We start from the raw sequence: 23,500 nt of genomic DNA, 5'->3' as shown, positions 1-23,500 counted from the left end.
CCAGAATGCCGTGTGTTGCCGCACCTGGGCCTCAACACATCCGGAGCCTGATGTGTAACGGGTCATTGGGCCTAGTATTCGAATGCACCTGCAGTAAACCCATGGAAGTTAGGAGTTTCTATATGATGCTAGAATGTCTTGGAGGCTGCAGGACACTCCACAGTTCTTGCCCTTATGGGTATTTACATATCGGCATGTTTGTTCCTTTCCCGATTCAAACAATATGTGGTAAGGTATCATTATCTTGTCCGGCAAGACCTGATAGCTGAAACTCTGTGGGAGCATCTGGAGTACAAGTGTCCATTTAAGAGCCCTTTGTGTTTGTGTTTTATGCACAGTATAGCTGCACGATCATTTTCGGTTTTCTTTTTTTTTTTTTTCCCTGCTCTCTTTTCTTCTCTCTCTTGCCCAGGGACTTAGAAAATTAACCAATTGTTAAAAACAGGGGTTTGTGATTTCTCCCAATCTCTCTCTGATTCGGCTCAGTGTTGTGTTTGACCTACTCCCCCTCTTTCTGCTACGCCTGTGGTTGACAATGTCGCCGTGCTTCCGGTTGCCTGTGATGTTGTCACAGCGGAGGAGAACATTTGGTCGCCAAGGAGCTCTCCATTCTGACTAGGATGGTGTTGGGTAATAAGGACAGTGGGAGGCTCTATGATTTGAGGGATGACTCCATTGTAGGGCAAGATGTCAGAGGTAATTCCTGAGGGAGAGACTCGGAGGCCTTGATTGTTGGTTACCGTTGCTCCTGCTCCTCTTTGTCCTACATCTCCCCCTCCACCTTCAGTTCTCACACAGGTGTCTGCATAACCCAGGGAGGGAAGCTGGTCCTCCTAGCGAGATAGAGAGAGAGGGGAGGAGAAAGAGGAGTAGGAGCGGGAATAGGAGGCCGTTCAATGTGGAATGGGAGGAGGATGTTTGAATAGTTTTTTAAAAGTGGTGTCCAATCAAGGCAGATAGCATGGTATTTGGAGAGGGTGTGATGGGAAACAATGAGACAGAGATGAGGAGACGGGTTGCAGCCACCCCAAAAAAAAATGGAGAGTTTATATTGAAAAACAGAAAAAAAGACAGGTGGGAATGAGAACATGTATAAACATGACAGCAGACGCAAAGTAAAGAGGGAGGAGTTAGAAATAACAGAAAGGTGAGAAGGGATTAGAGGAAGCACACAGACAGGAGGAGAGACAGAGAGAGGAGAGAGAGCCAAATGAGTGACGCACATCGATAAAAATGGTGGTAAAGAGAAAGAAGACACAAGGAAAGAAGGGATGAAGGAGGAATTAAAACTCTTCAGGTCAGTGGAACCTGATCTTCTTAGAGGAGAGAAGCAGAGAATGTGTGTGTCAGGTGACAGATGTTGATCAGTCCAAACTGTGCTTTTAGAATAACCTGTTTTGGCTTAAGATGCTGAAAATACTTTATGACGTTACTTAACTTAACATTTACGGCTTCAAATACATCTTAACAACATGTACCGCTGCATTAGCATGTGACTAAAAAAAACATGCAAAACATAAAAAAAAGTCAAGCCACAGTTCAGCGCCAAATTAAAAAAAAAATAGGTAAAAGCTGAGTCTTATACTAGAGGCGTGAAATGCAAACTTTGATCAACTTCACCAAGAAAAAGTCTAAGCCAAAATCAATCCAGTGTCAGTGAGAGTCCAGAAAATTCATGAGAAACGTGTTGCACTTTTACTTTTCTGTAAAGCAGAAAAATGCATATTTATGTTTGTGGGATACTTTTTACTCATTTCATATTATATTTTGATCCCAATCGTTAAATTAAATGATTTTTTTTTTTAATTACACAGTTAGACTAAATATTGATTGAACATTTATAGTGGAAACCATGTATGACTGACAATTGTTTTAAGGTTATCAAATAATTTATTCATAAGGATAAATTATGGCCCTGTTGAGAACAGGATAATGATAAAAAAAAATTAAAAATTAAAATTTACAGTAATGTATTATATTCTTAGGGTTCTGGCATGTGACATATTAAGTAGGGTCTGTGTAGGTTTATTTTCTTTGGATCCTATTGTATTCAGACCATATTGATAACTCGTCTGGTCCATTGGTCTTGGGCCTAAACATCATACAAACCAATCTTTAGCAATCTTAACAAACCCTAGCATTTAATTTAATGGAGTCAAATAGAAGCTTTAGATTCCAGAGAGTTTGTATTGAACCTATATCTGAAGGATGCAGCTACAGAATGCAGCCACGTCCAAACTTTATGTAGAGTTTCTGGTAAGAACCAATGGTGTTGTCAATGACAATATGCTGCCTAAATTACAAATCTCCAGACATTAGGAATGGAAGCTGTTTTGCATATCCTCTATAACTGAGCTATGTTACAGCCAGAAAATAGTAGTTAACATCATCAGGTGTCTGTTTTGCAGAAAAATAAAACAGCAACATCATCAGTCTGGTGTCAGTGTTGGGGTTAGAGCTTCTGATTGGTGGCTGAGTCAAAGTTTGATTTTTTGCCATGTTCTCTTACCCACAGTTTGTTGGTACAGGGTATTAGCATCTCCAGGTTTAGCTTAACTATAAATATCAAGGGCTTTCTGAAAGCCTTCAGTCCCGTTCGGTCTTGTTCACTGATGTCTGTGTGGGAGCAGTGGGAACAGAGAATAATGGGGTTATTGTGCCAAGAGACAACCTCCATTGATGGATCCATATTTAGTGGTGCCTGATGCAGAGCTACTGAGCACGTTGATTAAAATAGTTTTTAAAAGTATATTTCGGAGCTTAAATCGTGGGAAAGGAATAACGCTAAGTGATAATTGCTCTTAAGTGTGTCATACTGGCATATTTTTACTGTGTAGACGTAATTCTGATTATTTGAGAACCGCTGATAAAAGACCCTGGTGGAGGTGTGTGTGGTCATTTAAGGCTAATTGTGTGCTCTATCAAATGTAGGAAAATGCAATTAAATTAACTCTCACATCAGTGTATGACGTATGAGATACTGTAACGTGAATGGAAATGGTGTGCTGTAGGAGAGGGGGGGAGGAGACAGGAAGGAGGAAGAGATAGTTTGGTCTGTATCCTGATAGGAAAAAAAATGAACCGAAATGTGATCACTGGATTTACTGTTTCCTGATGTGAGTGAAAGCTTGTTTCCACTTCGAAAGCAAATAAGCAAAGGAAAAATAAAAAGTTACCCCAGCATGATTAGAGTAGAGTGGAGCAGGTCTTTTTTCTCTTCTCATTCTCATTCAGAACCAAAATGAGTTAAAAACACCTTTAGCTGCTAACTGGTGCTACATTACAAACAGCTACGGACACTTAGAGGATGCCAGTAACATGAGTCCATTTAACACTTACTTAATTCTCCTCAAAAGACCAAAGAACAATAGTGTGGGCTTTAATATCCATGTGTAAACCAATACACATGTCTATTAAAAGTCGGAAAACAAACACATGGTAAAAATGTTGACTGACATCCCTTTATTATTATTATTTTAAACTTACCAAACTGTGTCGACTCTCTGTGGGCTGCAGCGTTTGATTACTTGGTGCATTCAATTACAGCTGCGTACTGGAGTGGTTTTTATGCTAATGGAATGTGTGGGACGGGAGACAGGGACAAGGAACACTCGGTGGAGCACTGAGATGGGATGTTGATGTAGATTCTTACCCAACTCCTCCAACATCCAATCACTTTCTAATATTTAGAGCAACAAAATAAAAAAGAAATTGTGTCTCTGTGAGCTTTATCAGTACCTGTGTATGTTTTAAATGTACCCATCAGTCACTGAGACTGCACATCTGTAAGACTTAACCCAACTTACTTGCCAGATGAAAACAAAACAAAAAAAATGGGAACATTGTACAGGTCACATACAGAATAACTAGACGATGATGTGTTCAAGTACCAAACACGTACACAAACGAGGAAACATCAGAAATACAGACTGACTTAGAGACGTGGCAAACACACACACACACAGAAAAAGTCACGAACATGTTCACATTAATCAGTATTCTCTGGGGAAGGACCAGTCAGGGTCAGATACGGAGATTTCCCATAATTCCTGTAGATTATCTGAGGGTGCACTAAAGGGGATGATACATATGGTGTGTAATGCAATTTAAAATAAAAATATGTGCAGAAAGAAAATAATATTTGTGTTATTTTGTGATAAAGCCCAGCTAGCATTTGAACAGAAATGTGTTATTGTGCACACGCTAGCTGGAAAAAATGTCTACGATAAAAGAGAACTCACCTAATAAACAAAGAAGAAAGTTCATTCTCTTTTATTCACGTGTTCTGCGTTGCATTGCTTGGCAGAAAATACAAAGTCTACACCCGGTTTTTAATCGTTATATTTGTAAATGTCTTATATTATACTGCACGTACAGTGTCACCCGCAAACATTATGACCCTCACTGCTGTTTGGCCATTAGGGCTTATATATATCCGACACCAACCTAATGTACTTTTCTGCCACTCCTCATATGGTACAACAAGATTTGTGCTGGTGATCTATCAAAGTTCTAAAATGCAAAAATTCAATAATATATATTTTATGTTATATAATAATAATATATTAATATAATATATAAATATAATGGTGGTAAACATTACCAAACAATGGTAGAAACACGTTTTTGTTTTGGAGAGCTGCAATACGTTAAATCAAGCATTTTTCAATTAGCTGGTAAATAGTAATGCTTCTGTAGTTTTCTGCCAAGGTATGAAAATGTTCATTTTAACAAATTAAAATGAAAAATAATAGAAATTACGCAAAAAATAATTTAAATAAACTCTGTCACAGAATATGTAAGCAGATGCAAGAAGAACACACACACATACAGTATAAATACATATATAAAGATATATTGAGTCCTTTTACATTTTCTTTAACAAATGCGCTGTACTGACTTTTAAGACAGTATATTTCTTATACGGTATTACAATTTTATTTTTATTTTTAAAATGTCTGTAGCTCCATAGCTTGGTCAAACTAAAGGCCCGTGGGCCAAACCTGATGAATTGAATTGTTTTTATTTTTTTATTACACAGCAAATTACAGTATTTGTAACTTGAATCTAGTTAAATTTATAGCGTCTTCCAATTCACTAACTCAGTGTGAAATCTCCTGCCAGCGTGTTTAGTTGAAAACAATGCTGATATACTTGCAGGAATTGAAGAAAAACACACAAAGATCTACGTCATAGCCATCTTCTCCCGTCTAGTGGAGGAACGTTTAATTATTCTGCCTGTCGCTAGGCATTAACGGACAAAAAAAAAATTCAGTTCTCAGCACACCTAATGATCTCTCATGCCACGGCACAGCGGTTTGGAATCACTGCTCTAGCGTATGTCAAGAGACTCAAAAGTTTGGACTACTTTTGGAAATGTGTCTAACTTAAGACTTCAGTTAAAGAAATTCTGCTCTTACATTTTAAAGTACAATTATTATGCTGATGTAAAATACTTTAAGCTGATGTAAAATACTTTAAGCTGATGTACTGTTGAAGGTGAAATTAAATCAGAATTAAGAAATGATAATTATGTGGAAAGCGGATAAGGAAACTGTAAGGAAACGCAAAAAATAATAATATAACAGTCACATCATTTGTTAATCATAGTGTTTGCTACTGGGTCTGCTGCTTTTTTTTGCTGAGCTTCAGCCTTTAGGAAATTGTAACTGACATTTTTCAAAAAGACAAATAAGCCACCTCCTAGATTGTGATTCAAACATTCTGTGACAGAGTGAGGCTTTTTCTACGGAATGTATGGAAAATGAATGAGAGTTTGTCAGAGTTTGCGTTAGTGATCAGTTGACAGATGCACGAGGACGTGGACAGAGGGTAAAAGAAGCAAAAGGTGAAAAAAGGCAGTAAAGAGATTATGGATGGAGCGTCAGTGAGGGTGATTGAAAGGTTAGCCGGTTGGTTTATTACCTGGATACTCGGGGTGGGACAGGCGCAAGACGGGGCTGCACTAGGATGGACTGACGCCTCCCCTAAGAGAAATCACCGTATCTCATCAACAAGGGAGGAAAGGAGTATAGGTAAAGGTGGAGGAGGAGAAAGAGGAGGCAGGAGTCGACCGGATTCAGACAGGCAGTGAGGTTTCGAAAGAAAAGCAACAGCCACTCAACAACAGAGAGACACAATGCACAGGAATAAAAACAAACAAACAAACAAAAAAAAACCCCAAACAATTATAAATAATGACACAGATATACACAGAAATACTCACCAACATAGTTTCACTGCACAAATTGGGCCTACACAAGAACAACATGAGAAAAATGTACAAACTACGAGCAGCCTGTGAACAGAAAAGCAGCCGGGCATGCTGGGTATCATCAACCAAATTCATGCTTATGGGACATGAAAGTAAGGCTTTTAAAATGTGCAGCTTCACACGATGATGACAACATCTGCATCTGATGAAAGCAGCTGACTAATTAATGTGAGGCTCTCATGTTTCCTGCTGCAGGAAGAGAAGACACCGAATCAAAGACAGACGTGCTTTATATCAAACGTGCATCATCGCTACCTAAAGAAAGACATGGATTAGCAGTGTAAGACTTAGTAAACACCACATCAAGACTTAAGATAAAAAATATATATAAAGTGCCTATAAAAGGAAGAACAATATTTTTTTTCTTTCAGTATAAATATAAATTGTACTAACTCCTGCTGTGATGCTCATGGAGAAAATGGCGAATTGAAATAGTTTATGAATAAACAGCCGAAATGATTAATGCAACTAAAATCTCATAAAAACAAAACAAAACACCCAAGAGATATCTTTTTCTAATCGTTTTTAGAGATACTTCAAATTCAGAGAATTTAGTCTTGAAACTGTAAATCTTTGCAGATTGTTTTTTTTATTTTTTTTACTTTTACTTAGTTTCTATTTACGCAGGATATGCAGTTAACTTCAAATTCTCTTAAGTGACTTGACTCTGGATACTACCCTAAAACTGGAAAAAAAATCCATGAAAAGTTTTTTCTCTATTTGATTAAACATGTAATTATAAATTTGATTGGATACCAAGAGACTCATGTTGAACTTGTCTAATATCCCAGTTCTGACTTGAGAGCAGTTACTCTGAGCAGAATTACTCTGTGAGCTACACTTGGACTGGACAAAGGCCCATAATAGTTATATGTGGCCAGAATGAGCTGTTTTTTTTATTAGGGGTAAAAATAACCAGAGAAAACAACAGATCCAAATGTTTTTTCTTATTTCTCTTTATCCTGTCTTAGTTGTTATTTCAGACATCAATTGAATGGTTGTAGTCTTGTTTTCCATCAGCTTAAATATGACACAATATGAATGTGACTCTGAAACCTCAAAGAAATCCAAGCTGCAACTATTTCAAGCAGATTTCATATTGAACTGTATCTTAAACACTTGTTTAAGACGATTGTACCTTATCTTATCTTAATTAGAATAAACTAAACGTATCTTATCTTAGCATACATTAGCATACCTCTTCTCTCAAACAGATGCACCACACTATATTGTTCATATGATTTAATGCCCTTAAAATGGATCTTAATAAGGCTAGTTAAAGGAGGGTTAACCATTGTGACCCCAAGACCCTAACAGTTGTTCTGGCGGGTATCATGACATAATTTTAACCCGACACTGTGATTTCCACATCAAAGCTAACACATTCAGCAACGCAGTGTTGCCTTCAGGCATGTGTGGTAGCGAACGTAGCTTTGTGGGATACCTCAAGGCTCAGATTTGGGGGCCATAAACTTTCCATCTGAAATATCAATGACATCTGTGAAGTTTTTAAAACTGTTCAAACCTGATGACAGGGATTTCTAATGAAACAAACAATAATGAGAATAAGTTATCGTTACCTTGGACAAAAAGGTGTTTTTACTAACAAAAGATTGGATTGAATCTCAGACTTAGTTTCTTATCATATCCAGACCACTTTAAAACAAATTTGCCGTTGTTGATGGGATTGTACAAATATGTTAGCTTAAAAAATGTATGAAGGAAAAACCAACGACAACATGCTCAAAATTTAATTAGTAGAAAATAAATTTATATATATATATATATATATATAAATTTTAAATGCTGAATAAATCATTTATTTATACATTTTTTGTTTATTAGACAAATAAACAAAAAAAGTATGTTTTTAACCTTCTGATGTTCTGAAAAAAAAGACTTTTTGTACCATGACTTGAAGAAGCCCTGTAATCGAGCGTATTATTATTATTTCAGAAAATTCCAAAAACTAACAACAATTCAAGTTTCACATTGCCAAGTCAATTTTTAAAACTAATTAACAGATTCACTATAAGTTGATCCTGATGACTCATGTGTTGATGATTGTCACTACACATTAAGGCAAAGAAACTCTGCAGATTCCAACCAATGCAAGAAACGACAAAAACTTTGACTTCACTTTTGGAGCAGGTGCAAAGAAATGAACCCCTGATGATCTGCACAAGATCACATTAAAACTAGACTGTAATCTGTAACTCTGACCTGTAACAGAAATGACCGGAGGAACCACAGAGGAAGGGATACAGCAGACCAAAAAAAAAAAATCATAACAGTAGCAGGAGGTACGGGGGTAAGGAAGGAGGAGGCAAAGGTAAGGAGAAAGGAATGGAGGAGAAGCGGCACAGGCATCTGCACAGACTCGACGATGACAAAAAAAAAAATGTCTTCACAGACCTGGTCTGGGTAAATCCTGGTTTTAGGTTCAATCACGGCTCCTCCTCTTATCTCATCCTCCACAGCCATGAGTCTTAGAAGCAAGGAGAGGTGGCAAAAAAGAGGATAGAAAAGGCGGGAAGAGGGGGGTTGGAGTTGGGGAGGGTGACAGACAAAAAGGGAGTGTTAGGAATTCAAGGAGATATCTTCATAAAGATGCTGAGCAGATGTTTCTCCAACATCTGACCCAACATCTAATGACAATTACCTGCATCTGGAACCTGATTCTCTGACACTGCGCTCAATCTCTAAAGCACCACCAGCAGAAGGTATGTCCAACCATGCTTGATTTGTTTTTGTTTTGTTTTTTTCCCTCTCTCTTTTTCTTCTTATCCCAATGGGACCATCAAAGCTTTCTTTTTCTGTATTCAGGTGATTTCAAAGACCAATTACATCCAACTCAAGCCAATTATTCTCGCTTACTTGACAGGGAACGTTTCAGATACAGATCCCATCCAACCCTCGGGGGAATTGCCTTTCCTGAGGAACATGGGCCGACTGAAGCGTTGTTATATTTTTTTTTTTCCTGGTGGAAAATCCTTTGACCAATGGTTTCAAAGACTCCCGCTGCAGTTTTCATGAGGCAGCAGACGAGCCGCAGGTTTTTTTTTTTCAGCAGCTCTCATGATTATCCAAGTGCCAGGGATTATCTCCAGATATGGGTTTATTCAAGGATACTCTAACATCGCTAACACTTACACTGGGTTATCTGGCTTTTACACAGCTAGACGGCTAAAGACGAAGTACTGTGCCGGTGGCAATACAGAGCCAAGAAGGGGTGAAAGTTATTTCCAAGACATTTTATCACTGCAGGATTAAACCCTAGCAGTTGTTAAGTATCCTTTTTGTGAAATTAGATATGTACATAAAGCTACTGTTGGTGCAGTGACTCGGTTCAAATGTTATCTGAGAAAACAGTCCACATCCCAAATTTGGTCGATTGTTCCACCCACTGCTGTGAATTTGGGGATTTTAGGGACTTTAAATAACATGGCCAGGAAGTTGAAAAGTCCGATTTTTTTTTTCCGTACTTTATAAACATAACTCAAGGTTAATTTGAATCGTTGGTAAATCCTGTCACTTTAAGATGACTGGGAGAGGAAAAGTTTGTACTGTGTTAAAGAGATTTTTTTTTAAGGTCTGAGAGAAATGTAAATAAACACAATATAAAGTGGATGAACATCAGGCTGCAGATGAACAGCATATTAAACAACACCACAACCAAGGCAGGTCTCTCTCCAGTGGAACTAAAGAATTGATGATTTAGTCTTTTCCTGAATTTGACATAAAAACAAAGAGCAAAACACCAAAGAGAAAAAAAATCAAATACCAGCCACAGATGGAAATGGTCCGCTGGAGTATTTGGTTTGACTCGAACAAATAATGATGTGTCTGTCAGAGAACATCAAAGCCATCATTCTCAAGGTTCTCAAGACACTGACAGCAAATATAAACCAAACTGTCCCAGTATTCTTATTTTAAAACTTTACAGCAGTTTGAAACTAAAACTTTGGTAAAATATGACAATCAACTGTGCATAAAATTTCCCCACAGCAGCTTTAACCAATCACGAACTAAAACGGCACGTTAGTAAGATCGTTGTTTAGAACAAACAACAAAAAAAAAAAGGCACATGTGTGACAATAAATAAGGAAAATCCACAGATAAAGTTTCAAACATAGGTGTTTGGATGTTTTATTCCATAAATAATGTACAATGTCGGGGATTATATATATATATTTGTTTTACAAAAAAAGAAGAGAAGAGGAAAAGGAAAAGGATCAATCAGAAGCACAGACATAAATATCTCAGGAAATAACAATGAAATGTAACATGAGTTTACAGCATCAAGAGTCTGACATGACTTCAAAGGCAGACAATGGCTCATGTGGGTGATGTGTCAGTGAGGAGAGAGGGGGAAGAAAAATATCAAGGATTTGTCAGGAAAATAAATCAAATTGTTTTTCAAGTAGTGTGCTTTTGAGGTCAAGTCGTACATGTGATCAGAAATAATGTGTAATCAAGCAACATGAGGTCAAAATCAGAACCGCTACAGGGACAAAAAAGGCAGGAAACAAATAGAATTAGAGTTATTGTAAAGGCAACAAAAGGAAGAAAAAAAAAACAGAACTGGATCAAAATTTAGCTGCAAATATTTTCTCCTTTTCATTAAAAATGACCTCCTTTTTACTTTTAGCCTGTGATGTGTGCAAGTGGAATGTTAATTAAGTAAGCAATAAATATAACTAGGTTAAATTTCAGCTGTTTTTTTATTCTTTTCTTTCATTTTTCGGGCTTTTTAGTGTTTGTGAATAATTAATAATGGTGTAATGTATGTTTTGTAGCATTTTATTTACTGTTGACTGTTTAAGCCATTACCATCTCCAATTTGACTAAAAACAAGGAACATCTTTGCAACTGTATTTGATTCAGGTCCGTAAAGAGACAACAGGTCTCTAAGCTGTAGCACACACACACACATAAACAAACAAACAAGCACGCACGCACGCACACTCACACAGACTTCAAAGTCAAAAACTCATCACCACTTTGATTTCATTTACAAGTGTTGAATATTTTACCTAATAATATATTCTTGCTACAAAAGAGAGGCCGTAATACTGAACGTGAAAAATAACCGTTATCTCAGCACAGCGACAGATACAGAAAAAAATAACAAATAATAAATATGGATAGCCTTTAAATAATACTGATAAATATTTAAATTATACCGTAACTGCTTCTGTTCAACCGTCTCACTGAAACTATCTGAGTGGAGTCACTGGACAGCACCGATGGCTCAAAACGGGCATGTACAGCAAGAAACCATACAGATGAGAATATATCCACGGCAGTCTTTCATTTCAAAATAATGCAAACAAATTCACAAACACTATACATGAATAGCTGAAAAAGGAAAAGAACAAAACAATGTTTGCAAAATGATCTCAGTGATTTTTACCTTTTTGTACAGTTTTCCAGTGTTTTTTTTTCCTCTCGCAGTTTGGACACTGGATGGCACCTAAAAAGGTTTTGGCAGGAAGTTTCTGTTTCTTTATTTACACAAAACTACAGAATCTCCAAGGGACATAGGTAAAAAAGAAAGGATTTTAGGCCAGCTTATTTACGTTTTTGGAGTCCTTAGTTAGAGAATTCTTACAATTTTATATAGTTTTTTGTTGGTTAGCATTAGTATTGCTGTAGAAAATGCATTTTTGGATTGCTTGGAACAATACAGGTCTTTGACATCTAATGCTTAAGTGCCACAGTGAATTGCTAATTGCTAATGCCAATTCATTTCCAGAAAATGTGACTGGAGGTTTGTGAGTGAAGATTTGCACCATGATAAAAACTACATTTCGCTTAATCTTTGGCTAGTTTTGCAAGCTAGCTATTTTTTACTTATTTATGTTTAATTTGTTTTCATATTTTCTCTGCCAAATCTGTTTTTAGCTCTTTGACTTTCAATCTGTTCTTTGGCTAACAATTAAAGTAGGTACTGAGTTGCTACTATTTGTATCTCATATGTAACTTGTCGATTTAGATATTTATGTACCATAACTTTACTTCTTTTTCTTTGCCCTATGGTCCCTTCAGTGGCTCTGTACAAACACATGTAGTATCTCTCATCGGGATCCTTCAAATCTGGACATATAGTATCTATTATTGCGTTTCTTTTGCTAGAACGTTTGCTATTGCGAGATTGAAACTAAAATGTCACTCTAAAAAAAAGTAGAATATATATCTAAATACTTTATTTATAACTCCATTATTATGGCTCTTGCATTACAAACTTAAATATGCTATGGATTATGAGTAAAAATAGAGCATTACTTTAACATGTACAATGTTTATGATGTTTCTCCAATGTGTTTTACAGGTAAACTCCTATGGAAGATAAATTATTTAATATATATTTATAATATATAGCTTCTAGAAATTCATTAAACTATCTTGACAAAAAAATAAATAGAATGAATTCTAATATAAATTATAATATATATTCTAATAGCCTGTAGGGCTTTCAGTGTGATTGAATCCAAAGGAAAAGCACCACAGGTTAAAGTGTTTTCAGTGAGTTAAACTTAGCAGGACCTAAACTCATCATTTCATACCACTTTGGTTTAAATAAGAGATTGTGCAGACCCAGAAAAGTGTATGTGGTCGAAAGGCAAAAAAGAAACTGAAAGAAAAAGAAAAAGAAAAAACAAACTTGCTCTGAGCTTTGAAGTTTAGGTACAGAACATTAAGGCCTCTCAGAAAGAAAATCTCTAACACTTGAATGACTTCAGCAGATAAAGAGATTTTTTTTTTCAAGCCCATGCAGAAACCCGGAATTTGAGACGGCTTCTGTTCGCAGAACCCCAGCTTTGCAATCGCATCAAACGCTGGAAAATAAAGATCAACTGAGGTCAAGTGGAAAAACATAAGGCTCTGGTTTGTTGTTCAGTCCAGTATGAAGGTCTGAGAGCACATCTCTTCACACCCTCCTGCTCTTATGTTCCTACGGTACATTTCAACATGTCATGTAACGCACAGACGCATACAGTGACATGAGACATTTTACCCAAGCAGTGCTTAGTACCAGGAACCACAAAAAGTACCAGGAATTATTTGTGCTAACATGTGCAGCTTCCAAACTAGTCCATTGACTTTAAAATATACAGCTCTTCTGAAGACTTCACCCACCAACAGCAATTGCAGGGATGAATAAAGTCACCCATCCATCTATCTATCCTACAACCTCAGACTGAGTAAGCTGCTCATGGAAGATGATCTGATGGTGAATTCCAGGCACTTTTATGCATCTTTCAAGTCCTAAAGTGTCCTGGTACTAGCACTGAAAATGCCTCTACGTTCTGTGCATGTGAGTCATGTCAGTCGTCTAGGAAGCGTCCACTTCTGCTACTCAGCAAGTCCTTAGAAAAGCCTTGTGTGGTCAGATGTTCAGCCTCACACAAACAGTGTCCAACACAAGTGAGCATATTCGCTTGTGTTTCCTTTAAAATTTGCAGTTCTCCACACATAACTGTGTTTTTCAAGTACTGACAGTAGGAGAAAAGAAAAGGACAATCTGACATTAACCAAGTTATCGCTTGGTTTCACAATACCAGACCAACTGGCATTGAGCCATCCTCGGAGGCAGTGTTTCTGTTAAGATCAAAATATTGCTACAAGAACTATGCAACATGAATGCTGTGTTTAACACAGCCATTGTGAAGGTAACAGTATACATGTAGTCTTTGTAAACACACCTACCCCTGTGAGTGTGTGTGTCTGCCTCTCCCAGGTGTTGTTCCATCTATAACCTTAGATTAAGTATAGATCATTCTGGTTCAGGGGCCACATACAGCCTGGTCAGATGTCAAGTGGGCCGGACCAGTACAATCATAACATAATTACCTATAATTAATGATAAGTTTATGTCCCCTAGTTTTGGCCCATGGGCCGTATGTTTGGCATCCCTGGTATAGAGTGTGACTACTTTGAACAGCTCCTTCTAACCTCCTGCTTTTGCGCTAAAGTCAGACTGAACCAAAGAATTGGAGAAGAGTTAGTAAGATATCGATGGAGCCCTGGACTATAGGAGGTCACTCCTAATGTTCCAAAGTTCTCATCCAAGCGCTACTGGAGCTTCTTAGGATAAGAACAACAAGTCCCTCCTTGTATGCAGTGTTCATGTTGCATAGCACTTGAAATTATAATTTTGTTGTGCAGCTAAAAGCAGGGTCATGAAACCTAGCCTATTATCCAGCGGTGTAATTTTTGGCTACATTGTCAGGAAAACCTCGATCTACTGTATGTTGAATCAAAGGGTCTTGTTCCTCCAAACGTACAACAGCACCAAATGTTGAAAATGGTGCAATTTCCCTTCGAGGTTTCTCCCCCCGTGGAGGTGGAAACCTAACTAAGTGCTGAAAAAGTTTCTTTATCATTCACAGACTTATTGTAGCTGTGTCTGTGACCTTCTCGCTTCATCTCGCAACAAAGCTTCACATGCATAACAGCATGTTGGAAAATCGAGAAAAGGCTTCAGTTCACGTGATCACCAAGTAGAAAGATAGATCAGCCGTCCATCAGTGACCACAGTCTGCCATGATTTACAATGGAAGAGCTAATAGTGCGTTAAACCATGGTCCTTTGCAGTCCTGTGCTTTAAGGTCTCCCAAAAATAAATGAATAAAAATCTTTGTGTTGCTTTAAAAAGTGCAAGAGGTGTCTCTGATGTCATCAACTGTCAAATCCTCTTGTGCTTTTACTGTGAAATCTCGTGAACATCCGGAGATGACCGGATTATTAAGCCTAGGAATCATCTCAGGTGACCACAAGATCAGGTTTAAAAGCAAGAGTTTTGTTCATTTAAGAAAATGATGACGTGTGCGGCAGCAGCAGCAGCAGCAGCACAAAGACATGGACACTTTGTTTAGAGGTGCTTCTATGTACACTGTGGTTTAGGCCATTTCCCCATTAAGGCCGTGCAGAACTGTCCCTGTCTTCATTCCGTGTCTTCTTTCCTGGAATGGATTAGAAGTGGCAACATTCTCTGTCACAGACGTCCACCCTTCACACACTACTGTCTTACAAGAAAACATTGCCTTAAAGGAGAAGTTTAAACCACATACAATTCTGGAAAAGTCAAGGTTAGATCCCTACTAGACACTCTCTCTCTTTCGTCTCAGAAACACAAGTGAGATACCATCTGTGTTCCATGGCGTTTCCCCTTTAACTGCTTCATCTTTGCAGGAGATCAATAAACCATTAAACTGCAACATTAGAGTTTCAACACAAGAGCATGACAAATTAAGACCGCAGTCATTTGAACACTGTGTGATGCTCTTGAATAATAAGTAAATGATGTGAGATAAGGACTGGAGGACAGTGAAAGACTGAAAGAAACCAACAGCCGAGGGAACAAGCTGCACTTTTCAAAGTAAGATCCCTGTCCTCTGGAAGACTGTCTTCTATTTTCATTTGTCACTCGTTTCATGTCTGCACCTTTGGCTCTTCATACCCTGCTTTCCTGTCATTCTCCCAGAGCTGCTCCTCTTCATCAATCTCACACCAAACACCTCTATGTTCCTAAATGATCCTGTCTACGACGACCGCTAGTAACATGCAATAAATTATTATTATTTTAAGAAATAGCAGTATCAAAGGAGCCAGCATTGTTATGAATGATGGCAGTTTCACCTGAGAGAAGTCACTCCTTCCACATAAAATCTCAGTCTATTCACCAAATGTGCATCATGATACACAATAATACACAAATAAAGTCAGTGTGGCCCAGAACACGTGGCCTACCCAACCAAACCAACATCAGCCTCCATTTACCTGCTAATTATCCCTTTAATTTGGGAGTCTTTCTCCACTTGCTGTTGCCGTAGCCTTCGTTCGCTGTCCTCCAGTCGGTTCTGGTACTGCAGCAGAATCTTATTGGTCTGCTGTTCCTGCGTGAGGAGCCGCCGCTCGTACTCCTCCAGCTTTTTGTGAGACATCAGTAGGCGGTCCTTCAGGGAGTTGATCTCGTCCTCGTACTCACGTACCTGAGGAAGAATAACAAGAAACATGTTCAGCTTTGGAGACTATCAGTGGTAATCACAACTGATGGGAAAGTTGGGTACCTACTACTATGTTGAGCTGTACACCTCCACCACAAAAAGATGTTTTATTTGGATTAATGTATTTCCACTCTAGAAACAAGGTTCCAGAAAACTAGTGACAGAACCACAAAGTATGTGCATTTCCTGTTAAGGAACCAGGAACTTCATGAAAGTACCAGAACTGTTTTCTATTCCTAGAGTGAACCATGCGTAGGGATTTTCAGATTTTCGTTTTATTAATTCTTTAATGCCAAACGGAACTATCAGTAAGAAGGAAACGTCTTCTATACACGTAGATTTGCAGTGAAACAAATGTCCTGCATTGGAATCCTGATTATTTAGCAGGGAGCCTTCTCCCACTCTAATGGCGGCCTCTGGACGTCTGTGATGAGCCAGGATCCGATTGCCATCTGTCCAGTAATACCAGACATGACTCAAAGTTCTGGCATTCTTAAAAAAACATGAACGTTATTCAGAATTTTCCCTCGTTTGGAGGACAGTTTGGCTGACTGACAGCGATACCTACCCTGTCCATGCGTGACTCATCCATGCTCTTGGAGTATTCCTTCAGCTTGAAATCTTCACGGTCAATCCTAGAGCTCTCAATGTCAGCGGACAGATGAGGCATGTTGGACACCCACGCCACAGTCCGCTCATTGGCTGGGGTTGGAGGATTGAGGGTGGATGGAGACTGAGAGCCCTGGAAGAAAAGTCACAACATTGGAGATGAGAAAATATTCATCCTCGCCAAGGTCAAGCTCCAAGAATAAAAATTATATTTTATGCAGGATTTGACAACAAATACTAATAAGTTGAACTAACTATTTGTCAAAATTTAATTTGTTAAAATTGTACTTAAAAATAAACAGGTTCAAGTTTCAAGAAGGTCATTTCTGGATATTAATGTATGAAACCGGAGCAGGGAAGATGGCTTTGTTTTTCAGGCATTCTTTGACAATGGTTACACTAAAGTAAAATGTTCTCAGACCTCTCCACACAGACTAAAATCCTGGGATTTACCACTCACTACTAGGAACTATTGATGACTCTCCAAAGACCACTGAAACGTCTTTGACTAACAGTTATGAAGGACCTAACCTTGACGATTGAGAATATTTACAGACAAACTGCTTAATTTATTTACAGGGTGCAGACGTCACCTGTTTGCTCATGGTGGGTTTGAGAAGATGCTGCTGCTGCTGCGGCTGCTGCTGCTGCGGCTGCTGCTGCTGTGGTGACTGTTGGGTACTCTGACTGGTAGTTCCCTGTGGACTCTGGCTTTCCCTTACGGAGCTCTGCTGGTGGGGCAGACCAGGGGCAGTGTTGTCTTTAACTGACAGCTGCCGGGGTCCGTGCTGCCTGACCCCGTAGGCGGACTCTGGCGATTGGAGGAGATTCCCGCTCTGCGGCCTCGTTTTAGCCGGAGCGGCGGGAGCAGCGGCCGAACTGACCGACAGCTGGTGGGAAGTTTGAGATTTGACACGTTGAGTGGGAGGTGGGGCCACAGAGCTCTGGCGCACAGGTTGGACTGTGGTAGGGGGTGTGGCAGCCAGGGAGGAGTGGGAGGTCCCTGTTTGGGAGGTTATGCCCATCATTTGTTGCTGTGGTTGGAGGTTGTCCTTCAAGAAATAACAGCAGAAATTAAAAATAGTATTTGAAAGGTTTTTAAGGGCACTTTAACAAAAAGGTATTGATAAAAAACAAGCAACCATTACAAATATACAATTCTAAAAATTGGACAAATTGAGTACAGGTAAACCATGTGGACATATAAAAGAGCATCCGCTAAATTTTGTGAAGGATAAAATATAGATTTAATAAAAAGTAACATAGAACACGGAGATGATTACAACTGATGTAGACAGAAAGGTGCCAAATAAAGTACTAGTAAATACTGAAAAATAATAACAGGCTACCAGAAAAAAAAAAATCGACTTTTTTTGCCTGAAAATAAAAAAAATGTATATGATCAATAAAACATAATTATACATCTTGAAAATAATCATTTTAAGAAAGATAAGAACTTTCTCACGGCCAAAAGGCCTTGATCTAAGAAAAGCAACAATACTTCACAATGTTTGAATTACTGAAGATTTTAATATATATTTTGATGTAATCTCACATCAAAACATCTCTACTGAATTATGTTATTCACTGCGAAAACTTAGAGTGAAAACAAAATGTTGCTTTTATGAACCATGAAGCTGAGGTTTGCAGAAAAGCGGGAAATTAGATGTTGAATACAGAAAACGTCGAATTAAGCAGAAAATGAGAACAACTCTGTTTTTGTTTTGCAAAGCAGCGTCTGCTCCCAGAAAACAGAGTTGAAGGCCTTACAGCCTAAGCCCAGCTTGACTTGAATGGATGTCTTGTTAGTGATTGATATTAATGAGCGCCACACCTCGGAAAAGTTCAGTCATTTACCTGCACATGCATGGACATCTGCCTGCGTCCGTAGTCGGCCCTGGTGTAGTCGTCGCTGTAGCTGTGTGAGTGGATGATGCTGGGTTGGCCCAGGTGACCGTCCCTGGTCCTGAGGGTCGACAGGTCCTCGCTCCTGGAGAAGCCCCCGTGGGCAAACTGCGGGATGTAGGCCTGATGCGAGGGCTCGGGCTCTGGAGCCAGGAGCAGGGGTGCGGGGGGTTGGGCCCGGCTGTGCTGGTGGTGGAGTTGTTGCTGCTGAGGCCCGTCTGCGGTCGCCAGATGAAAGAGCGGGTTCTGGAAGGAAAGCGGGTAGCGCATGGCGGCGGCCTGCTGTTGCTGCTGCTGGGATAGCGAGTCGGTGGTGGTGCCCATCTGGGTCAGCTGGCTCAGCCGGAGGCCGCCGGACATGCTGGAGCCGCCGGAGCCAGCTGACAACCGCCCACCAGCCCGCAGCTGGCTGCTCAGGCCCGAGCCCAGGCCGCCGCCGCCTCCGCTGCTCAGCCCTCCGAAGCTGCCCATGCCAGCGATGGAGGCCTGGGAGGAGTTGAGCATGTCCACCGACTGCAGGTTAGACACGCTGTTCATTCGGGATTCCTGGAGGTCCATCATACACACGCTTTTACTGACACTGAGCACCTAATTAGTTAGGGGTATCAGAGGCTACTACGCCAAAATGTTAATTTTGCTATGTTAGGGTGGCCACGGATGACATGGGTGAGGGTGGTGCGGGTGTTTTTACCGCGAGGCCTGGATATCGGAATGCCTCAAAGTATTTCCCAGGAAATACCGCTAGGATGAGTAGCGTGGTGAATTCAGTGGAAAGAAAGGCAGATGTCATGATATTCTACAGCCTTGATCACAGGATGGCAGATTCTATTTACGTATGACCGACATGCACGTCATACTAACACCTCAGATTCATATATCTAGCAGATGGAGTGATAATTCCGCGAGTTAGAGTGGAAAAAACTCACCTTGGGATCCGGTTCAGTGATGTCCGAGCTGCTTGTGCAGTAGGCCGGGCTGGATCTAGCGAGGGGAGGACGGGAAACGTAAAACATGTCTTTGGACGGGGCTCGATGAAGATGGTCGCGGTCCTGGAAACTCATCTGGGTGCGGGATGGCATTACTCCTCCAGTTGAGGTGGGGGAGGGCAGGCGAGTTATGTCTATGGAGCTGGAGAAGATGGAGGAGGGATCTGTTTATCTGCTGTTGGCAGTTTACTGTATTTCAACATCCGCTTGTTTTGAGGAGTGAACGTTGGCAGACATAGTTTCTCTTACCTATTGAGGTCCCTCATCATCAGATTCTGAAAGTCAGACGAGATGCCTCTGTTGAAACAAGGCCGCGACAGCAGGCCTAGTTTCAACAGAGGCATCTCTGTCTGTCTGTCTGTCTGTCTCTCCTGCACTCTGTCCGTCTGATGGCTGGGCTGCCGCTGGAGGTGAGGATTACGCAGCGCCATGCTGATGTCATTCAGGAGGCGGGGCAAGGGACCCAGTTTAATGATAGCATCCTGTGGTCAGAACAATAGTATCTAAAGTTACAGTGTTACCTAACTTGTTTTTCTGACTCTTTCATTTTGAATAAATGGTGAATTTAACTATGGTAATTTAACTCTTAATTCAACTTAATTAGTAACCCCACAGCAGGAACAGTTCATGGCAATAGTAGCAAATGTTGAACAGACTCGTGACAGATGCGTAAAACACGTAATTATGGCACATCCCAAAAATGTATAGACGACGACACATTGCCAACAGTGAGTTCCCTTATATAATATTTTGTTCATCAGCGCATTGTTTTAAGGTGTGCACTCATTTTCCATTTATGTCGATCATCACTGTTGATTTTTATGTAGATGATACACTCATCTACATCTACGTAGATTTTTTTTAGAATAACTGCTTTTTTAGTTCAAGAAAAGTGCGGTAGCAAATGTTATGATAGCTATGATAGTAAAAAACATGTAAAATATCTCCATATCTGCAGGTGATAAGCCTTTAAAAATCTAAAAATTATAATTCCCTTGCTGCTGCTGTTATTGATCAAAATGTGAGTGGAACCTTTGGGTTTACCTTGCTGAGCTGTGCTATGACCTCCCACAGCAAACTGTGCAGAATGGAAAGTTCTCTGCCCAGATCTATGTAGCCCTCGAAGCCACCTGCATTGCTGACACTTTCTAAATTGGAGATCTCATAGAGGAACTGCTGCATGGAGCCCCACTCCATCTCTAAAAACTCATTCATAAAGCACATGTACTCTTCCTTACTGCCAAACCTGCAAAAAAAAAATGGGGGAAAGAAACACTTGAAAGTGACCAGGTTGTAAGGGGGGAAACAAACACTTGAAAGTGACCAGGTTGTAAGAAAAAGGAAGGAAACAAAATGAAAACACAACACACTTGGAGAAGTTTGCCAGATTTTGCACGACTTTGGCAATGAGGGTGAGCGTGCGTGACGTCTGCTCATCGGGATACTCCTGGGTGAGGTTAAAGAGGGAGGGGGACATGATGGCGGGACACAGGAATCGCAGGAAGAGCGAGCTGCTGATGAGGCGGTCGGCGATGTCTTCGCGGCCTCTCTCTGCACAGCGCACTCTCCAGGAGGCAAAGACTTCCTTTAGCTCTCGGGGGAAAATGCTGTGAAATGGGAAGATGCTGTAGGTTATGACAATGCAGCAGCATCTCCAGGTTCTGGACGTACCAGTGACAGACTCTGGATCCACACAATACAAAGGATTTTAATGGTAATTTTTCTACTCACCACTGGGAGTTGACAATCTTGCAGAGTGCCAGCTCGCAGCACATTCGGAGATTGGCTTGGTGGTCGGGCAGTACAGACGGTGGTATTCTCATGGGGTCCACTTCACAGTTTTCCTCTGACTCGTACAAGGCTCTTATAAATTCACCTGAAATGACATTACAACATCACATTAGCTTCAGCAGAATGACTGCAATGACCAGTTCATTAAGTTAGCAATGTCTAAAAACAAACGACAAAACCAAACCAGATGTCGATCTGATGTCGATAAATTGAAAATATTCAGTGAAGCTTGTGTCCACCAATGTCTATAAGTATGAACGCCTTGTTATTTCTCATATAAAAAAAAATCTATGATAAGGCTTAACTATTAGATAAAAGCTGAAACAATTAAAGTTAAAGAACTGTAAGAAGTACATATTACTCTAAAATACCCCCCCCCAAAAAAATGCTAATAAAATAAATAAATGATTTAAAAGATAATAAAACCTAAATCCTACCTAAGAGTTGTCTTAAAGACACAGCTAACCCTAATATCAGCCTGGAAAGTCCTTAAGTTTGGCAAATAAAGCTTAGAGTTGCCAAAAAATTGGCTTTAGGTTAAAATGCAAACATTTACAGGCTAAGACGAGTAAACAGTGACTCCTCAGTAGCTGAAAAACTGCTTCAGTATACGTTCCAGATAGTCAATGGTCAGGATGGCTGAGAAACGTTTAAAGCTACTGAGTTGAAATTAGAAACATTTGACTGAACATAGACTTACAGCATGTCCTACAAACTCCCCGAAGGTTTCTCTCTGGATTGGGAACTTTGTGTCGACGGCTGCACACCTGATACGAGATAAAGAATTAAAGTGTTCCCTCTCACCTATAGCGTCTTTGAGGTACTTGTGTCCGATCAGTTTGAGGTACTCTTCTATGGCTTTGGTGGCCAGAGTGTTCTCTCTGAAGATAAGGTGTTCCCGGTCGATGAATCTGTCCACCTCACACATGGCCATGTCTGAGAGGAAATCCTGGAAAACAAGGAAAGTGTTTTACTCAACTCTTGTGTTGACAAACTAACAGATGAATAAGTCTTCCTCTCATCAGGTCAAAGAAGGTCAAATCATCAGGGTTCCATTAACCTTCCTGAATCATGCTGGTTAACTGTCACATTGCCCTGAGCATAAAAATAACTATGCTGCGCAAAGGGTCCCGATGTCCTCAGCTTTGATTATTTGGTAAAAGTGAACCTTTGTGCCTTTCAGTAAACAGAAGGCAAAGTAAATGGGTCCATACATACTCTAGGTGGCCATATTAAATAACAATAATATCCTCCTGCATCACAGGTGTTCTCCCAGCGGTGTAGGCCTATAAAAATCACTAAGGATTAATTCAAAACATTACCAAACTTTTGTGGAAACCTGCTTGGTATTCATACCTTCGCTTTCCCTGTGCTCTGTAGTATATGCACCAGTGCACAGGCCACTTCCTCTTTGCTCTTGACGCTCAGCACCGGCTCCAACACTGCACAGAGCGTGCGGTAGTTATTGGTGACATACTCGGCGAACTCCTTGTAGAGCTCCATGGGCAGGATGTTCATGGTCTGGAAGCGGGATTTGAGGCGTAGGGATGCGTTGATGATCTTTCCTCCTCCTACTCCAGCTCCTTTAGTGAGGACGCTGGGCTGGATGACCGGATACCACTGCTCCACAAACTGACGTCCAGTGATGCTTGAAATGGGGATGCTGACCAGTCCTAGATATGTGCTCTTTTCCTTTGTCAGATAGAAAACAAACAGAGCCTTTTACTATAATAAACAGGTTTCCAGCAGATGTTCTGGGCAAAACACTTCATCTTTATCATTTAAAAACTAGCAGGTGAATTGATTTCTGTGCTTTTACAAATGTAACTGATCGTATCTGAGACTCATTTCAGTTTAATTTTGCTTCAAAGTGTATATTAAGGAAAGGTAAACCTAAAATCTCATTTTTACAGCCGAGTACC

At 39.9% G+C, this 23,500-nt stretch overlaps 1 protein-coding gene across 8 annotated transcripts in view; it reads right to left on the bottom strand.

Moving 5' to 3' along the window:
• The window catches only part of syngap1b (synaptic Ras GTPase activating protein 1b), a 91,481-nt gene that overhangs the window by 3,765 nt on the left and 64,216 nt on the right, over positions 1 to 23,500 (bottom strand). For 3 of the 8 annotated variants that reach the window (XM_025061419.1, XM_025061415.1, XM_025061414.1), the window contains 13 exons: positions 22,935 to 23,270; positions 22,383 to 22,527; positions 21,519 to 21,663; positions 21,158 to 21,394; positions 20,832 to 21,033; positions 20,037 to 20,269; positions 19,728 to 19,929; positions 18,754 to 19,347; positions 17,490 to 17,948; positions 16,856 to 17,029; positions 16,061 to 16,272; positions 8,690 to 8,762; positions 370 to 833 (listed from right to left, as the gene is read on the bottom strand). In XM_025061419.1, coding sequence (XP_024917187.1) covers positions 483 to 833; positions 8,690 to 8,762; positions 16,061 to 16,272; positions 16,856 to 17,029; positions 17,490 to 17,948; positions 18,754 to 19,347; positions 19,728 to 19,929; positions 20,037 to 20,269; positions 20,832 to 21,033; positions 21,158 to 21,394; positions 21,519 to 21,663; positions 22,383 to 22,527; positions 22,935 to 23,270 — 3,363 coding nt within the window. In that variant the 3' untranslated portion in view covers positions 370 to 482. Of the gene's footprint in view, positions 1 to 369; positions 834 to 5,925; positions 5,988 to 8,689; positions 8,763 to 10,479; positions 15,244 to 16,060; positions 16,273 to 16,855; positions 17,030 to 17,489; positions 17,949 to 18,753; positions 19,348 to 19,727; positions 19,930 to 20,036; positions 20,270 to 20,831; positions 21,034 to 21,157; positions 21,395 to 21,518; positions 21,664 to 22,382; positions 22,528 to 22,934; positions 23,271 to 23,500 lie in introns of those variants that run through there. The other 5 variants (XM_025061416.1, XM_025061413.1, XM_025061412.1 and 2 more) reach the window with 5 other exon arrangements.

The sequence above is a fragment of the Cynoglossus semilaevis genome, chromosome 13, assembly GCF_000523025.1.
Source record: "Cynoglossus semilaevis isolate Cse_v1.0 chromosome 13, Cse_v1.0, whole genome shotgun sequence".
NCBI lineage: Eukaryota > Metazoa > Chordata > Actinopteri > Pleuronectiformes > Cynoglossidae > Cynoglossus > Cynoglossus semilaevis.
The sequence above is the reverse complement of the archived record's forward strand: the minus strand, read 5'-3'. Positions and strand labels throughout refer to the sequence as shown.